This window comes from Procambarus clarkii, chromosome 4 (genome assembly GCF_040958095.1).
Source record: "Procambarus clarkii isolate CNS0578487 chromosome 4, FALCON_Pclarkii_2.0, whole genome shotgun sequence".
Taxonomy (NCBI): Eukaryota; Metazoa; Arthropoda; class Malacostraca; order Decapoda; family Cambaridae; genus Procambarus; species Procambarus clarkii.
The window spans coordinates 9,833,409-9,851,682 of NC_091153.1; the positions used below are offsets into that span (position 1 = coordinate 9,833,409).

General features: G+C 44.7%; 1 protein-coding gene across 1 annotated transcript in view; it reads left to right on the forward strand.

Annotated features, from left to right (window-relative positions):
• The window catches only part of LOC123751206 (ankyrin repeat domain-containing protein 13D), a 46,100-nt gene that overhangs the window by 7,920 nt on the left and 19,906 nt on the right, over positions 1-18,274 (forward strand). Inside the window, exons 4-8 of the mRNA XM_045733309.2 lie at positions 1,282-1,406; positions 6,666-6,711; positions 8,041-8,184; positions 9,642-9,685; positions 16,342-16,481. Of these exons, the coding sequence (XP_045589265.2) occupies positions 1,282-1,406; positions 6,666-6,711; positions 8,041-8,184; positions 9,642-9,685; positions 16,342-16,481 (499 nt within the window). The remainder of the gene's footprint in view (positions 1-1,281; positions 1,407-6,665; positions 6,712-8,040; positions 8,185-9,641; positions 9,686-16,341; positions 16,482-18,274) is intronic.

Genomic DNA, 18,274 nt, shown 5'->3' on the forward strand with positions numbered 1-18,274 from the left:
CCCCAGGCCACAACTGAGTGGTAGTGCCAGGCCACCACTGGGTGGTAGCCCCAGGCCACCACTGGGTGGTAGCACCAGGCCACCACTGGGTGGTAGTGCCAGGCCACCACCGGGTGGTTGTGCCAGGCCACCACTGGGTGGTAGTGCCAGGCCACCACTGGGTGGTAGTGCCAAGCCACCACTGGGTGGTAGCCCCAGGCCGGCCACTGGGTGGTAGCGACAGGCCACCACTGGGTGGTAGCACCAGGCCACCACTGGGTGGTAGTGCCAGGCCACCACTGGGTGGTAGCCCCAGGCCACCACTGGGTGGTAGCCCCAGGCCACCACTGGGTGGTAGCACCAGGCCACCACTGGGTGGTAGCCCCAGGCCACCACTGGGTGGTAGTGCCAGGCCACCACTGGGTGGTAGCCCCAGGCCACCACTGGGTGGTAGCCCCAGGCCACCACTGGATGGTAGTGCCAGGCCACCACTGGGTGGTAGCCCCAGGCCACCACTGGGTGGTAGCACCAGGCCACCACAGGGTGGTAGCCCCAGGCCACCACTGGGTGGTAGCCCCAGGCCACCACTGGGTGGTAGCCCCAGGCCACCACTGGGTGGTAACCCCAGGCCACCACTGGGTGGTAGCGCTAGGCCACCACTGGGTGGTAGCCCCAGGCCACCACTGGGTGGTAGCCCCAGGCCACCACTGGGTGGTAGCGCCAGGCCACCACTGGGTGGTAGCCCCAGGCCGCCACTGGGTGGTACCTATGGTACCTCACCTATGCAGTTACTGCATAGTTTGTATGCAGTGTCTCAAAGACCTCACAAAGTGTGTTGTGCGGTGCTGACAGAACTGCTACAGTTTGGTTTGGGGTCAATAATACCTTGGCTCTGTTTTGCGAGCTATCTTGTGCAGCAATAGTTTGTTTTGACTCTTTGTGGTTGCCTTTTCCAGTGATGTGGCAAAAGTAGGTCACTGCTCTCTGCACCTCTATGAAGAAGCCAGGTTTTGGTGCTGGTTCTCGGTAGGCCTATAGAACTTTATAGGTGATGCAACATAGTACCATAGTATTGAAGCATCAGGGTGTCACTGGGGCAGTACCATCTCATTGTATTGTAGCTTCAGGTAGCCACCGGGGTTCGCCAAGAAATGGGCGATTCATTATGTTCAGTACTTTTTTTTTATATTTTGGTTCAATTATAATCTAAATATCCTGAATAATTAGTTACCAGTACTAGCATCAGCCTAGAATACTGAATTGCTGGGAATAATAAGCCTACTTATTTAGGATTTGTGTTAGTTTTGCAGGAGGCCACAGCAACAGGTGACCCAGAGCTTCTTGGCATTATTCTGGAAGGGCGCGACATGCAGCGTTATTCCTCGCGTGTAGCTGGTATCCCTAGTCTTTTGGCAAAACTAAAAGAGGTAAATCATATTACTTTGTTCTTACTTTGCTACAGCATTGTAACATTGTAAAGGGTTCTATATTGCAGGAAAATATTTAATACTTAAAAGTTTTGCATCCAATAGTAACATATTTTGATAATGGTCAAAATTATGATAGTGATTGAAAACTGTTCATTGGAGTCATGTTCATCAGTGGTTCTTGCCACTTTCGCACTAGCCATGTGTTACTCAAATTTTCTGGAGACTCACTCGGTGGCTCTCTGAAGCTATCTTTGAGATGGCTTCCCCTACTGAGTCACATCAGCCATAGGATAAGTGTTGGCCTACCAGAGCCAGAACGTTGCCTCTCACAGAAGCATAGAGAGCTGGGGATTGTTACGTTAACAATCTACTAGGGGAAGGAGAAAAAACAAAAGTAAACAAGAAATCGGAAAAGCAATACAAATGACTAAAAGGTTCACCTAAAATCATGGACCGAAACAGCTAACCGTCAGGTGATAAACTCAAATCCAAATGGTTCAATTGCCACTTAGCTCAAACCTCCTAATGTGCAAAGCCACCAGTAGGCGGTGCCCTGGGAGCTCCCTGCTTCTGGGCCAGCATTGAATCAGTCCTGTTGCTGATGTCAGAGCAATCTGACCTTCCCGATTCACTGGGACACTTCATTTTAAAGATAAAGTGACTGTAGAACTGTATCATACTTTCCAGTGACACTAGAATTTTCATGAGAGTAGACAATATTGAGTACACAGCAAATCTCTAATTATGACTTTCAATGGACCACAGAAAATATGTTTAATAAGAATAAGTTCCGGTTACTGCACCATGGACAAATGAAAATATCAAAACAGGAACCACATACAAAATGAAGTCAAAGCACACTATTGAAAGAAAAACAATGTAAAAGATTTAGGAGTTATGTTACAAGACCTTACCTTTTAAGAATACAACAAAGTTGCTGTCACAACTGCAAGATAAATGACAGGTTGGATAACAAGAACCTTCCAAACAAGAGATGCTATACCTCTGATATTTGTTAAGGCACTAGTGCTCTCTAGGGTGGAATATTATTGCACACTAACAGTCCCATTCATAGCTGGAGAAAATGCTGACCTGGAGAGCTTGCAAAGATCTTTTACTTCTAGAATCCACTCAATAGAACCTCTAAATTATTGGGACTGTTTAAAAATTTTAGGTCTGTATTCCCTAGAGTGCAGGTGGGAGAGATACATAATAACTTACATTTGGAAAATACTAAGATTGGTTTCAAATCTGCACACAGGAATTGCACCACACGAGACTAGAAGACATGGCAAGTTGTGCAGAATAACTCCATTTAAAAAGAGGTGCAGTAGGCATGCTGAGAGAGAACTGGATAAACATCAATGGTCTATGACTTCTCAACACACTTTACACATACAAGGTTTAATTGACCAACCTCTTGCAGTGTTCAAAAAAGAACTTGATAAACATGTTCAAAGGACACCATATCATCCTGTCTGTGACTCTTAAGTCAGACTGCAAGCAGCCACATCAGAAAATCTGGTTGACCTGATCACCAACCTGGAGGCCTGGTCAGAGACCGGGCTGCAGGGGCATTGATCCTTGGAGTCATTGATAGGTATACGACAGGAATATGGCCCTTTTTATCTTGGTTCTGTGGTGGCCATTTTCTTGTGTATCATTCCCATTCTTTAGTATTTGCTGATGGGCATGTGTTTAGAATCTCACTTCTTGCATGGACTTCATCTAATCTGTTGTAATAGGTGCATGTGTTCGGGGCAGCCCCTCCCTGAGTGCCCTTTTAGCATTGCCCCTGCAGTGACAGTTACTTCTCTGTTGTGATCAAGAGTTTGCTCCTTAGAGGACAGGCCTCAGGGGTGGAGAACCTCACCTTGAGCAGTGCACGAGTTATTAGCTCCTTTGCAAGACCCTATGGCTGGGGGGTATTCTGTTTTGTTACAGAGTACTGTAATTCCCTAAGTATAATTACCCAAGTGTAGTTACAGCATGAGAGCTATGCTTGTGGTGTCCTGTCTTTCCAGCACACTGTCATGTAATGCTTTGAAACTACTGATAGTTTTGTTCTTCACCACCACCTCACTTACATTGTTCCAACCGTCTACCACTCTACAGTATTTGCAAAAGTGTTCTTACTAGTATTTTTAGGCACCTTTGTTTAGTTACCCTAAATCTATGACAACTTGTTCATGAAGTTTCAGATTTCAGGAATTCTTCTTTATCAGTTTTGTCGATTCCCATTACTATTTTGTATGTAGTGATCATACTGTCTTTTTTTCTCTTCTTGCTATGGCATATTTATTTTGTCTAACTTCTTGTAGCTCTTGTCTTTCATTTCCAGTAACCAGTATGTTGCATGTCGTTGCACCTTTTCCAATTTGTTGATGTGCTTCTTGAGATATGGGCACTGTACAACTGCTGCGTATTCCAATTTTGGTCTCGTAAAAGACTTGAACAATTTTTTTGTGGAGAGCCCCGTTGGCTCCCTGACGCTATCTTACTGATCAAGTGCCATACTACTTGATTGTCATTAGTCGTAGAGTTCTTTGGTATACCTACCGGGTATACAGCCAGAACCTAACCCCCTCAGAGAGGTGCAGGGAGCATTAGCCCATGAACACTATATATTTAAAGTATGTCATTGTGCTGTCGACCAGGGAAGGCACTTAAAAAGGTAGGCGAATCAAAACAGACTACTACCTGGTTGAAAATTGTGACCTACATCCTCAAAATAGTAAATAAACGCCTCCACAAAGAAAACAAACAAACAAGTTAGTTGGACTTCGTTCAATTAACTCCTCGCACATTAGCGCCACCCCTCATCCCAGCAAGGGGATGGAAAGCTGGTCCGGTTGAGCCAGGCCGCCCACCAACCAGTTCTTTAACTGTTGTCGTGCCAAGTGGTAGCTGTTACTCTGGCTCTGTGTTCCTGTTTTCTTTTGTGTTTTTGCCCTTGCCGTGGTGTTAACAAACAGAAGTGTGTGTGTGTGTGTTTCCAGGAGTTTTCAGGTACTGTACTGGAGCTACATGCCCATAGGGTCACCTTCCCTAGGTGCTCCATAAGTACAGTACTGCCCTTGGTTCTGTGGTGGTCAGTTAGGTTGTGCGGTCAGGGTTATGTTTCCTGAGGTGTTGGGGATTCACTCCCCATTAGAGGACTTCTTTGCTTGTGTTGGGGTGCGTCGGGGCTTTGGGTTTTCCATCTTGGCTGGGTGGGGGAAGTGTTTATTGGCTGGTGCAGCCTGATTTTAATCTATCACACAATGAGTACTCGCCTAGTTGTCCTCAACTTAGGTAATTAGTACTTAAGTTACTAAGGTTGTGGGGGTTGAGTTTCAGCTCTTTCGTCTTGCCTCTCAACTGACAATCTACTGGTGTACTGCAGATTCCTGAGTGGAAGATTCTCTCTGACTGCTTATTGGTGGTTACGGGGTTTTGGGGATTTTAATGTACTTTCACAGCTTGTTCTTTCACCTATTTTGGCAGCGTAGTTCTGCTTTTCACCTCATTAGGCTATGCCTAGGGTGAAGGTATGGTACTTCTTTGTTGCCTCCAAGACTTTACTGCAGCTGCTTGCAGTCAAATTGTCTGCACCGACAGAGTTTACTGGCTTAGTTGGCCCCAGTGCCTGGGCTTCCTGTAGGGCTCATTCACCCTACAGACCTTGGAAAACCTCTGCGGGCTCGGTTGTACTATGGCTACCTCTTCTGTGTCCACTCTCGCCTTGTGCTAAATTCAAAGGTTGCTCGTCGCCCCTGCCTCAGGGTGGTGGTCATCTAATCTGCCTCTGCCATACTGTCTGTTGGCCAGGGACACCTATGACCCGGAGTCTTGAGGGAATTGTTCCCTGCTTGTGCACCAATCCAATCATCCCTCTTCTAATATTATGTGGAGATTAGGCAGCAGCAGCATTGCATAGGCATTTCCCAGTGTTGCAATGTTCCAGGTTGGGTGCTCGTTTGGAAGGCTTGGATCTTTCCCTCTTAAAATTTCAGGACTTGGATTTGGGGGCATTGGTTGCTTCGCCCTTGGTTCAGTCTGCACCCCATTTTCCTTCTAAGATGGGCGTGGTTTGCCTTTCTCCTCCTCCTCCCCCTTCCCTGCTACCGGCTCCCTACTGTCTGAGGGTTTCGGAGTCGGGGCGGAGTTAGCTTAGGATGAGTCTCGGTGACTTCAGGGGATGCTGCTTCTGATACGGGTACGGAGGTAGTTGAGCCTCTCCTTCCTGCTGAGGTTTCTGGGTCCAACCAGAAGCTGATTTCCTTCTAAGTCATTTACCTGAACTCTGCCTTTCCTTCTAAAGTGGTGGGCATGGATAAGGGTTCTGCCCCGGGGCCTTTGGCGATGGTTTCTGGGGCTTGGGGGGATGGGGGGTCTGTGTGAAACTCTTGGGTTCCGTTTGACCCTGTTTGGGCTTTGTGCCCTCTTCGCATGGCCTTTTTCTGTAGGAGTGTGGGGTTCGTACCCTCCTCCACCTTGATGAGTTTGGTTCAGGTGGGGCTCTCCCCCCTAAGGTTCATTACTGGGGGCATTTAGGCTCCTCGGATTCATTCATCCGGAGGTTTTCTTCCTCTCGGATTTCCCATAATTACTGAAGTGTAGTTACAGGATGAGAGTTACGCTTGTGGTGTCCCGGCTTCCCAGTACTCTTTATTGTATAACGCTCCATGCAGAGGTTCGGGAGGCGCTCAGCGCTTGCCTCCTGTGGGCCTCAGTTTACTTTCTGGGATGGTTCCAACCTCCTTTAAGTTCGGTTCTGCTTCCCACTATAGGGTGTGTTACGAGGTTCTGGTGTCTTCCTGGCTGGCAGACTGCTCCTTCTCTTGGGACTTGGAGCAGCTTTTCTCGTACCTGCATGCATGAGTGGTGGGAGGTTACCACAGTGTTCCAGGTGTTCTTGAGGGGGCTCTTTTGAGTTCTTCATTGAGTGCATCTTTGCTCCCCGTGATGTTGGTCTGGTGCAGTTGCATGCTCAGGTACCCCTCTCTTTCAGCTGCTTTGGTGGCTGATGACTTTCGGACTCGCAGTCGCCAAGCGACTGCGAGTCACCACTCTTTCCTTTTCTGTTCATGTTGCATTTTTACCCAACACTTTGTATTCCCCTCTCCTCCTACTCTTAACTTGTTAATAATCGAAGATAGAGTATTATACATTAATAAATTATTGTTTGTTACAGTATAGTACTATGCATTACAGTATAATATTGTACAATATGCTTCTATAAGCTTTATATATTAAGTGAGATTTTCTTTGCAGGCACCAGATTTTTATGTCGAAATGAAGTGGGAATTTACAAGTTGGGGTAAGTTGTTTTTGAGGTTTTTATTATCTGGTTAGCAATTAACAGTATAAAGAAATTTGAATACTGTACAGTATTTATAATACAGGCCAATCAAAGCAGATGTTTTCTAGCCTACAAATGAGTTACTAATATTTACTTTATAGAATATATATTTATATTTACAGTATTATTAAAAGATGAGACTGAGATATTGCTTTCATCATTGCTTCATTATTGCTTCATCATTCCATTATTGCTTGGGGCGGGGGGAAGCTGTTGTTGGTGAGGTTGGGGGGAGTCCATTTTGGTCCATGCCACAATGGAGCTGGTTGCTCTGGTTCTCTCCTCTGCTGTGTTCTCAAGGTTTAGCTCTTTGCACTGTTCACATTCACAAAAATAATCTGTTACTTATTTCATCATTATTAAATGATGTTGTTGACATAATCTGCACAGCAGAGCTGTAAGCTGCAGCTGCATGAGCTACTTTTGGTCATTCTCTCAGTACTGAGGCCCCTCTCACCCAGGAGGGGTCCCACAATTTTTTTCCAAGATGGTGTCTGTTTACTGGAGGCCTGAGAATGGAAATGTAAACTTCGTGTAATTTGACTCTTACATGAGGCCAAAATGACCATGGTAACCATTGATGAAGTGATGTAAAACAACCCAGGTCACCACGCACAATTGAGGGGTTAAAGGACCAGCAACCCATTCTCTTCAGAGCTCAAAGTCAAATCATAAATGTATATTGTAGAAACCCATCTTACTTAAGTGTAGAAAAACTCTGACTGCCATCAGATAGGTTTGTGCTTGTATTAGTTATTTATGTTATGATATACATTAGAAGGGTGAAATTTTGTGGATTGTCTGCTCAGTTCACTGGGTTAAAATGGCCAGCAGCTTAGAACAAGATGTTGTTTTTATTAAAATATATCTGGTTTATGGCACTTGCTTTTGAAATACATCTGAATTGTATGGACAATTTGGCTAAATTTTAGACACACGTACTGTACAATATTTTAAATGAGGATGCCTCCTGATTCTACTAATTCCAAAAATATTCCTTGAAATTCCTTGAAATCTCTTGAAATCTCTAATGATTGAAACTAAGTGTAAAGAAGCAATAAGTGTAGAGTAGATGTTATTGTGGGGGATGTTTTGCCTGTAATGGCTGATGTACGGATAGGTACTCAGATAAGCTGGGAAGTAGATAGCTAGTTAATGTAAAAGAAATTATCTACTTCAATATTTAAATATTATGTAAGTTATTTCATATTGTATGATTGAAATCTTTGTAACTATTTATTTCTCATCTTGTAAAACTATTTAAATATCATTTGGTATTTGTTACAGTGCCGCTAGTTTCACGAATGTGTCCAAGTGACACGTACAGAGTATACAAAAGTGGATCATGTGTTCGAATTGACACAACACTTATTGGATTTGACCAGACAAGTTGGCAGCGTGGAAATCGGAGCTATATCTTTAAAGGGCAGGGTAAGTACTTTAAATTGGATAGTGATGAACATTTCTTTGCTTTCAGGAATTTGAGTACAGTAATATAATTAATTTATTTGACATTTATTTTCTGCTTGTCCCTCTAATATTTGTAAGTTAAATAATTTGTGACTGTTCTTGTCCACTCATCTTTTCGGTAACTGGATATATAGTACAGTATACTCTATTTAAACATGTCTTATTGAATATGACCGCATATTCAGTATTTACTATCTTCTGATTTAGGGCTTCTATCCCTCTAACTATTTTCCTAGCATCAGGGCTTGGCTGAAAGAGGAGTTCTCCAAAACTCATTTTCATTATTTTCAAGGTGAAGAATAAAAAGTGAATTACTATAGAATGTATTACACTTATTTATTCAATTTGCATAACGTTTCGAACCTCCATGGTTCATTCTCAAGTGAAAAAAAATTACAGAACTCGTTGATTTATACCCGTACGGGGTCAGGTGATAAGACAAGTACAATAAAGGTAAAAACAAGGGGGATACATAGGGGATAAATAGGGGACGAAGCACATAAGAATAAAGGTAACTGCAGAAGGTCTATTGGCCCATATGAGGCAGCTCATTATCTATTATCACCCAATCCCACTACATACAAAGACTAATCAGGTGTAATTGGCCTGTTATGTTGAACAGTGTCTTCTGTGTTGGCATCGTTATGTTCTGGTCTTGTCCTTACTCTCGTGGTGGGTAGAGTAAATAGTTCCGTGATTTGGGTGTTCATGGTAGGTTGTTCTATTCTTATTTGAATTGCTTCAAGAATTTGTAATCTTCTTGCATCTTGCATTTTGTCTATTATACAGGTACCTGTATAATAGACAAAATGCAAAAAGTGTAGAAGTGTAGATATCATAGTGCCACTGCTCTCTGCACCTCTTCAGAGGGGACCTGGTTCTGGTTCATGGTACCCAGTAGGCCTGAAAGAACTCTGCAACTCATGGTACCTAGTAATTTAGTACTATATCAGCATTGTAGCATCAGGGAGCCACTGGGGTTCACCCAGAAATATGCTTTTCATTACATTCAACATTGGTTTGTTGGGGACTAGTCACTGAACCTAGTTGATTTCCACTGTCCTGACAGGTCCAGTGCATACGGTTAGGAGAGCTCCTGAGGATATTAGGGAATAGAATTTCTATTGTTCCTTGCTTTATAAACATAGGCCAGATAGTGTGATTATAAATTGGTACTGTACTAGTAAATAGGCACTGTAGTACTTTACTGTGTGAGGAGTATGCTGAATGGAGAAGAACATTTGTATTGATTCTCTTACATTTTTGTGAATGGAATGGTGTGTTAAATGATGACTTAATGTAAAGGTTTTGTGTGTTTGCATGATACTGGCTAGTAGTAGTATTAATTTTCACCTGGCAATAATTTTGTTTGGTTTTGAGTGTGACTTGACTTTTTTTTTTTTTTTTTTTTTTGGCAGCTGATGGAGCCACGATGATGGAAGTTGATCATGAAACTGGACAGGTGAGTAGCAGTAAATTTTAGTAGTAGTGATGATGATATTATACTGTGTATTATTTTCAGTTGGGATATGCTATAATTTTTACAATATTCAGATTTTTTGCAATATGTAGAGAACATCTTAGCATATTTATTTAAAATTTTCTGCATTTGGATATAATGATACAAAGAAGTTACCTTTCAAAATTGGCTAAATTATCTCTTTGGAGGTTGATTTTTAAAACATTTTAAATTTGCAAGGGAAAGTAGATAACAATGAGTGTTTCTGTAGATCTTCCTTTTGTTTGAAACTGGATAAAAAACACCCACATTTCAGTGTAGCATAACCAGCTTTAATTTTTCACTTCAATGTGTCATATTGCCGTAAAGTTTATACATAAAATTTGTCAAAATTCTTAACACTTTCACTGTCCGAGTCATACAGGAATGATCACGTAACATCTGACCTGACCACACTGCGTGACTCATACAAGGTTGATTTAGAGTTCTACGAAAGATTTAAAACTCCCTTCAGGTATACGGAGTTCACATTGGTTTTCTCAGGCCTCCAATAAACAGATGCAGTTTTGAGAAAAATTCATAGACTCCGTTGATGGGTGATCATGCCTCAGTACTGAGATAGCAGTGATGGGTAGCACAATCATACGATACGAGCTAACTGCTCCACTAGGTGTACTATGTGTTGGGCATGCTAGGCAGGATACGAAGTAACAGCTTGTGTCCACAGCATCACTTAAAAGTGACTAAATATGCAAGTAGTGGCAATTACTTTTCAATAATAGTATAAAAGAATAGCCTAACTGTGATGAAGACTATGTACAGTATTCAGATGTCAGTGGACACAAGGCTGTTTATTATGATCACAGTGCAATACAGACAGCCACAGCACTCTGGCATTGTTTGTTGGGTCTAAGCATCTTGAAACTACAGCTCATGTTCCTTTAGAAAATAAATTTGTGGAAAATTATTCATTTTCAGGATTTAGTGACCAGGATTCTGGTAATAGGAGCATTGTGCATAGAATTAATGATATTTGTAGTATGTTGGTAGGAGGAATTGTGTTAAGTTGGGTGGCACCGTCGGCTTACTAGCGTGTAATTACCTAAGTGTAGTTACAGAATGAGAGCTACGTTCATGGTGTCCCGTCTTCCCAGCACTCTGTCATATAACGCTTTGAAATTACTGATGGTTTTGGCCTCCACCACCTTTTCACCTAACTTGTTCCAACCGTCTACCACTCTGTTTACAAAAGTGAATATATTTTTCTTATATTTCTTCGGCAGCTTTGTTTCGTTAGTTTAAATCTGTGACCTCCTGTTCTTGAAGTTCCGGGTCTTAGGAATTCTTCCCTATCAATTTTATCGAGTCCTGTTACTATTTTGTACGTAGTGATCATATCGCGTCGTTTTCTTCTGTCTTCTAGTTTTTGCATATTTAATGCCTCTAACCTCTCCTCGTAGCTCTTGTCCTTCAGTTATGGGAGTCACTTAGTGGCATGTCTTTGCACCTTTTCCAGTTTGTTGATGTGCTTCTTAAGATATGGGCACCATACAACCACTGCATATTCCAGCTTTGGTCTAACAAAAGTCGTGAACAATTTCTTCAGTATTTCTCCATCCATGTACAGTATTTAAAACCAGTTCTGAAGTTAGAAAGTGTAGCATAGGCTCCTCGCACAATATTCTTAATGTGATCCTCAGGTGACAGTTTTCTATCTAGAACCATCCCTTGATCCCTTTCTTTGTTAGAATTCTTTAAAGATTTCTTACATAATTTATAGGTTGTGTGTGGTCTATGTTCTCCAATTCCACATTCCATATCAGGGCATTTATTCACATTAAATTTTATTTGCCAAGTGGTGCTCCATATACTTACACTTTCACACTTTACTGCCAATCACTTTGCTGATGTTACACTAAACATCACACTTTACTGCCGTGCCGCTCGTTCGCACAACCCTCCCCTCCCCAAGAGGGGGAGCGGGAGCCCCGGACCTCACCGTGTCGGCTGCCTAACACCGGTTCGTAAGCTAATGTCAACCGGGACAGACGCTTCTCTGGCCTCAGTTTCCTAGGCAGTGTTTGTCTTCGTAGTGCTCACTGCTTTATTTTGTGTTGTGCGGTGGCCAGGTGTTCCTCATCAGAACCGGGGTTGCATGCGCTTAGGGGCTTCCTTCCCATAGCGCCCTGTGCGTCCTGCCCCTGTGTGACAGGGTTATCTTCCCTGGGGCATTCGGGAACCATTCCCGTAGAGGTTCTTGCTACTCGGCATTTGCCTTGCTCTTGGGGGCCAGCTGGGGCTTGGGTGCTTGTTTGGCCTTGGGTAGGGACTGGTATTGTGCTGGTTAGGGCGTCAAGGTGTTGCGCAACCTGCCACCTACACGGTGACCGGTTCCTGTTGACTCCGGGGACGGTGTACTTTTGTGGGGGTTTTCTTTTGTTTTTATTTTCATTTGCCTGGTGGGTGTCTGCCTAGTGTGGCTATAGTTCCACTGGCAGTGTTTGGTGGCCCTCTGCTAGGCCCCAGTGATTATACACGTTGCAGGGATTTTCAGTGTTGCATCTACTCCTTGTTAGTTTGGGTGTTAACCGGTTAGCAACACCTTGCCCAGGCTTCCCATAGCAGTCACCCTACGTGCCCTGGAAAACTCTTGTCAGGGCTCGGTGGACCATTTGGATGCGTCTTCAGAGTTCCATCACGTCTTGTGCGGGTTCGTTGGTTGTTGTGCCCTTGTCTCCTGGTGACAGTTACCACTTTTACCTTTGTCGTTCTGCCTGTTGGGTCACTGACACCTTGACCCGGAGTCTTGCGAGTTTTGTTCTCCACTTGTTCTCCAGTACTCTCCTAATGTCATTACTGTTCAGAGTACAGGCAACATCCGCGTTGCAAGCTCGGTTTAGGTTGCTGCAATGCGCTAGGTTGGTTTCCCACTCGGATGCCCAGGGAGCCGACCCGTTTTGGTTAGGTGCTGTTCGCCCCTTTCCCTCCCTGTTCCTGGCTCCTGACCGTCTGCGGGTTTTGGGGTTGGGGTGGGGTTTAGTTGGGGCAGAGACTCGGGCGGTTTCGGAGGCTGCCCCGTTCGGGTTGGAGATGGAGGTTTTTGAGCCTGTTCCTCCTGCCAAGGCTTCTGAGTCTTACCAGTGGCCCTTTCTTTGCTGCCTTTTCCCTGGACTCTTCCTTTTCTTTAAGGGCAGAGGGCGTGGAGGACGGCTCTGCACTGGGGCCTCTGTTGCAGGTTCCCGGGGCTGTGGGGAATACCCGCTAGCGGTTCTGGGGCCGTTTGCCCCTGCTTGGGTCTTCTGCTTCTGGGCGGGGTTTTTTGTCCATCTAGTCTGCTTACTTCCCACATTTGCTGGTGCGTTTTCGGATCTATTGCATCGGTCACGACTTCCTGTTTCTGGTGGCCATTTTCTTTCTGCGGGTTTCCCCGCTTGGCCACCAGGACGGCGCTGCGTTTTTTTTACATGTGAATGGGTGTGCAAGCTCGCATTTTGGGTGAGTTTTTTCACCTCTTTCAGGGGTTTTTATTCTCCTGTTGTCAATTCTTTGCTTTTTCTGGGGTGTTTTGCCCTTCTTCTGTTCCTCTGGGAACGCTTGGGTGTTGGTTTTTACACCGGTTTTTGTGTTTTCTGTGTTTGGGTCTGGGCCCAGGTGTTTGGGCTCAGTTTCTGTCTGTTTATGCTTGCTCCCACACCTTGTCCCTCGATTTTCGGTCCATTTTGGCCGTTTCCCTGGAGGTTCTGTCAGGGTGCTGTGCTTCGCCCTTTCTGTGGTGTATGTATGCTAGCAATTGTGGTGGTTTGGGCTCCGCTGGGTTCGATTCCGGGTTCCTTTGGGCTCTTTGGTTTCATTTAGGAGGTTGCTTCCTTCTGGAGTTCTGGGGTCTTCCTGGCTTGCAAGCTGATCTTTTTGGGTCTTGGCACGTGTTGTGGTCCTGCCGGGGCTTTGGGTTTTGTTGTCGAGGTGGGCCTTTTGGTGCAGTTTTTGTGCTCTCTTGGTGCCTTCTTCGTCTGGCCGGCGTGGTGCTCTCTGCCCAGAGGTCGGTGGCTTGTCTTTTTCTTTTCTTAATTTATTTTATTTTTATTTTTTATTATGAGTATACAGTATGGTCTTTGAGCAGAGTTCTCTCCTACCTCTCTTCTCCTCGGTTGCTGATGGCCCCTTTGGTTCAGGTTTGTTTTTCTGAGACTTATTTCCTGTTGGCATTGGCCTCTGTGGGTCGGGTTGCGGAGCTTTGTGCTCTTCTCCGGCACAGGGGTTTTCTGCTCTTTTAATTGTGGTGTTCGATTGCAGCTGTCTCCTCTCCTTTCTGGCGAGGAATGTGTCTGCTGATTTCCGGAGGGGTCCTTTGGTTGTTGATGCTTGGTTGGTCAGGCCAGGGGAGCATTGTGTTTTGTGTCCGGTTGCGGCCCTCTGCTGTTCTTTTTGCGCCAGGGCTTCTGTGTCTAGGGACGCTGGTTTTGATCTGGTTTCCCTTCTTCCCTGTTCGCGGGTACGGGTCTCTCAGGTCATCCGCAGGGTTCTATGTCTGGCCCGCCTGCGGTCTTTCCCCATGCCCATGACGTTCGTAAGTTTGCTGCTCTGTCTGCCGTCTTTGATAACATGTCTTGGGTTAACATTCAGGCACGGGGATTTTGGCAGTCGAACAGGGTCGTGGCTGCACACTACCTTGTGAATGTTTCTGGGCCTAGTCGGGTCTATGTCGCTTTTGGTCGGCAGTTGCAGCCAGTTGTCTCGACTTTGAGTCGAGTTGTTATAAGCGACCGCCTCCCAGATAAGTCCCCTTTCTTTTCCTCTTTGGTGAAATAGCTCAGGGGAGCTGTAGGGGCTCTCCTCAGAAAACCAGCGTTGAATGTAATGAAACGCCATTTTCTGGGCGAGTCCTGGAGGCTCCCTAGCAACCCTCCCTCCCTCTGGTCGGCATTTTTATGCATCTTTTGATATCCAGCCTCAGAACTGGGGTGTGGATCGCCGGCGCAGAGGTCTGGGGTTCCCTCCTTCCCCCTCTCGGGGAGGGGGGGTGGAGCTGCGCATACGTGCGGTGCGGCTCGTGTGACGTCATGCTTGGTTGCTCGTTTTTCATTTGGGAGTTCTGTTCACTTGTTTGTCTACTTTTGTCGTTTTTCAGCAGAATAGGGGTTTGTTTTGGGGTGCTTACCTTTCTGGATGCCTGTCCTGGTCGGTGGCAGATATAGAATGCTTCACAGTCACATGTGCATTTCTATATGCCATTGCTCCTCGTGCCTCTCTGAGGAGGCCAGGTTCTGGCAGTGGTCACTGGTAGGCCTACGAACTCCACCCACATCGACTGATGCCAAAAGAGTATCCTTATCAGCCTGGATAGCTCCGGGGAGCCTCCGGGACTCGCCTTGAAAATGGTGTTTCATTACATTCAACGCTGGTTTTTTTTTTTTTTGTATTGACTAGGTACCACTGAACTTACATGTAAAGACTAACCTTTACTGGGATATGACATTCAAGAGAGCTGGTTACTTTGTGTTACTTTTGAGAAAACTGGTGCCTCTCGTGTAATCCTTGGTATTCTTAGATACTCAAGGTATTTTTACCATTGCCACTCATTTCAGTCTTCCTCAACACTGCATATTTAACTTTTGTTAGGTTGAGCCTCATTTATGTAGCTTTTGTTATTTAGGTATCTATAATTTATGGACTACAGTGGTACCTCGGAATATGGTGTCCCTGTATACGAGTTTTTCGGAATACGAGCAGGATTTGCTCGGAAAATTTGCCTTGGAAGGCGAGGGTTGCCTCGGAAGACGAGGGTGTTGATACGCATACTGGCGCTTGTGCGTGGTGGCACGGTGATCGCGCCTCAATTTACCAGTGCCTTGCGCCCAGTGACTATCCCGCCTGAATTCTTCACAAGGATTTACAGTTTTGTCGTTTTTTTGGCCATTTGAGCATAAAAGTTGTTATTATATATCTCGCCATGGGTCTCAAGAAAGCCAAGAAAGTCCCAAGTAAGGTTCAGCCTAAGAAAATAGTTGTGAGTAGAGGCAGGAGAGGATGTCCCTTCTTCATTAAGAAAATGTGTGAAGTATGGGAAGAACTGCAAAGTTTTGTAGAAAAAAACTCACCCAGATAAAGCTGTAGCAGGCCATTGCATTGACTATTTAAATGACAATGTGATGTCTTACTACAGACAAGTGTTAAAATGTAGGGAAAAAAAAGTGTCTTTAGACAGATTCTTAATAAGACGAGCTAGTCCTAGGGGTGTGCAGGCAAAACGTACCAGAATGTGCACACCAGTGAAGTCCTCACTGCCTGATGTTATAATGGAAGGGGACTCCCTTTTCCAAACAGTAACACCTCTCCTCCTCCCCCCTCCTCACCATCTTCCATATGCCAACAGCAGTCGTCAGCAAGGGTAAGTAATAACTAGAACATAGTTTTGTAGGTTTATTTAGATGAATTAGGTATAAAATTTAGTTTGAAGTGAGGTTTTTGGGTAGTCAGGAACGGATTAATTCATTTCCCATTATTTCTTATGGGGAAATTAGTTTCGGATTACGAGTTTTCGGAATACGAGCTGTCTCCAGGAACGGATTAAACTCTTAAACCGAGGTATCACTGTATTTTGTTATTAGAATATTTGGAATCAACTTCAGTTTTGTTCCTAAATTATGTGGTCTTTTCAGGTGTACATGGAAAACATGCGAACTCTGCCTCCAGACCAGGCACATTCATATATGCGACCTCACCCTGGAATGCTGTCTCATAGGCTCACTACGCCCATAGCCATTACATATATTGATACTGAGAAAATAAGCTTCGAAAGGTTGGTATTGTTCACGTTGATATATATACACAAGTTAAAATTAATATAATCCAGTGTTGAATGTAATGAAACTATTCTTAATGGTGGATCCCACAGTAGCTCCCCGAACTACTCACTTGGACCTTTCCAAACCTTTAGTACCACACCAGGCTCTAACGAACCACAAATGCCTGTCAGAGAACAGGGCCAGAAGCTAATGACCAGGACTAAGGGTCATTGGGTGAGGTCCTTCTTTAGAGTGCACAGTTCAATTTGCAAGTTTGTGGCAGTGTGGCAGACAATATGACAGATTAGTCTCCCTCTAGACTTCATTCTCTGACTGCTCTTCTGTGGTTCTTTTTTCTGAATTGCGGGAGGGAGAAATGGGGGTGGTTCGGTTCTTTCCTCTTTGGAGCTGGGCTCTTTGTGTTGCTCATCTTTTGATTTCTCAGGGTTTCTTTAATTCTCTCCTCAGTTTACATCCTGGGTGTGTCCGACATGTATGCTAATGGTCTCATTTGCAGCCCATTTCCATGGAGTTAACGGTTAGTGACATACAGTATCATTCTGATGGCTTTGCGAGGCGATCGGGTGCCTCAAGGTGGACCTGTTCTTGTCATATGGAACTGTCTTTCACAGTGGGTATCTTTTCATTGGGCTGGTAAAGGTGAGGTTTCCATTATCTCTTCCTCCTGGTTTTGCTGTTTCTCCTGGTGTTGTCTAGACTAGAGACTTGAGCGGGGAAGGTGATCCTTTTGTCTCCTTGGTTTTTTGTATATTCATCTGTTATTTGCCCAATGTTTCAGTGATTGTCTTTATTTTGTCTTTGGTTGTTTGTCGTTGAGCATCTAATTCCATATGCTGTCACCCTTTTTCATTCTGCCTTGTTGGTGCCGCTTTTGTTGGCGTTTGGTGTTGATACGGGTCCGGCACTGTTTCATAAGATCTCTAGTGTGTTCTCTCTTCTAACCTGTTCTTCATGAGCCATCTTGGTCTTTGGCTCAGGTGTTTTTCTGAGGAGGGGGGGGGGAAACACCAGGCATTATAACATCAGGCAGTGAGGACTTCACTGGTGTGTTTTGTGCCTCCTTGAAGCTACAGTGCTGACATATTGTTAAACTACGAGGTGCCATCAGTCACGGAGTTCTTTTAGGCCTACTAGGGACCATAAGCCAGAACCTAGACCCCTCTATAAAGAGGAGCAGAGAGTAGTGGCACTGGTAAAATTGTCTGTCTGAATTTTAAAAATCTCCACCATCACCAGGGAAAAACCCAGAAAGTCAGTGAAATAAAACAGAGCTCTGGTGGTTAGAAAGAAGACCAATGCCTCAAAATCGCTAAAAGAACTACGAACAATGCAAACAAATGATTGAAAATTCATGAAACTAGTGCAAGCTTGTTTGCCCCACCACCACCTATTATTTGGGGGAAAGAGGAAGGCAACCAGATCAGCCGGCTGCTGCATCCTTCGTTCTTTGCTGATGGTGGACAGTGTGAGGTGCCTTTTGTTGCTCCAGCTCCTATGATCTTTTTCAGCTAAGAGGTGGTTTTTGCCTTTGTGGCTGTTCTAATGCATGTTTGTGCTGCATGAGCCAGGTGTATAGGGCACTTGGAGCTGCATGTGAATATGGTTTTCTTCCTTGTGTGCTCGCTAGCACTGTCAGGGTTCTCCTCCCCGAGTTGTTTGGAGTTTGGTCCTTTAGGAAGCTTCCTCGCTTGTGTTGGGCCTCACCCGGGCTAATTTTTTTTTTTTTTTGGCTTTCTATCTTCCCGGGGTTCAGGAGTCACATTTTGACTGGTGTGGCGCACTGGGG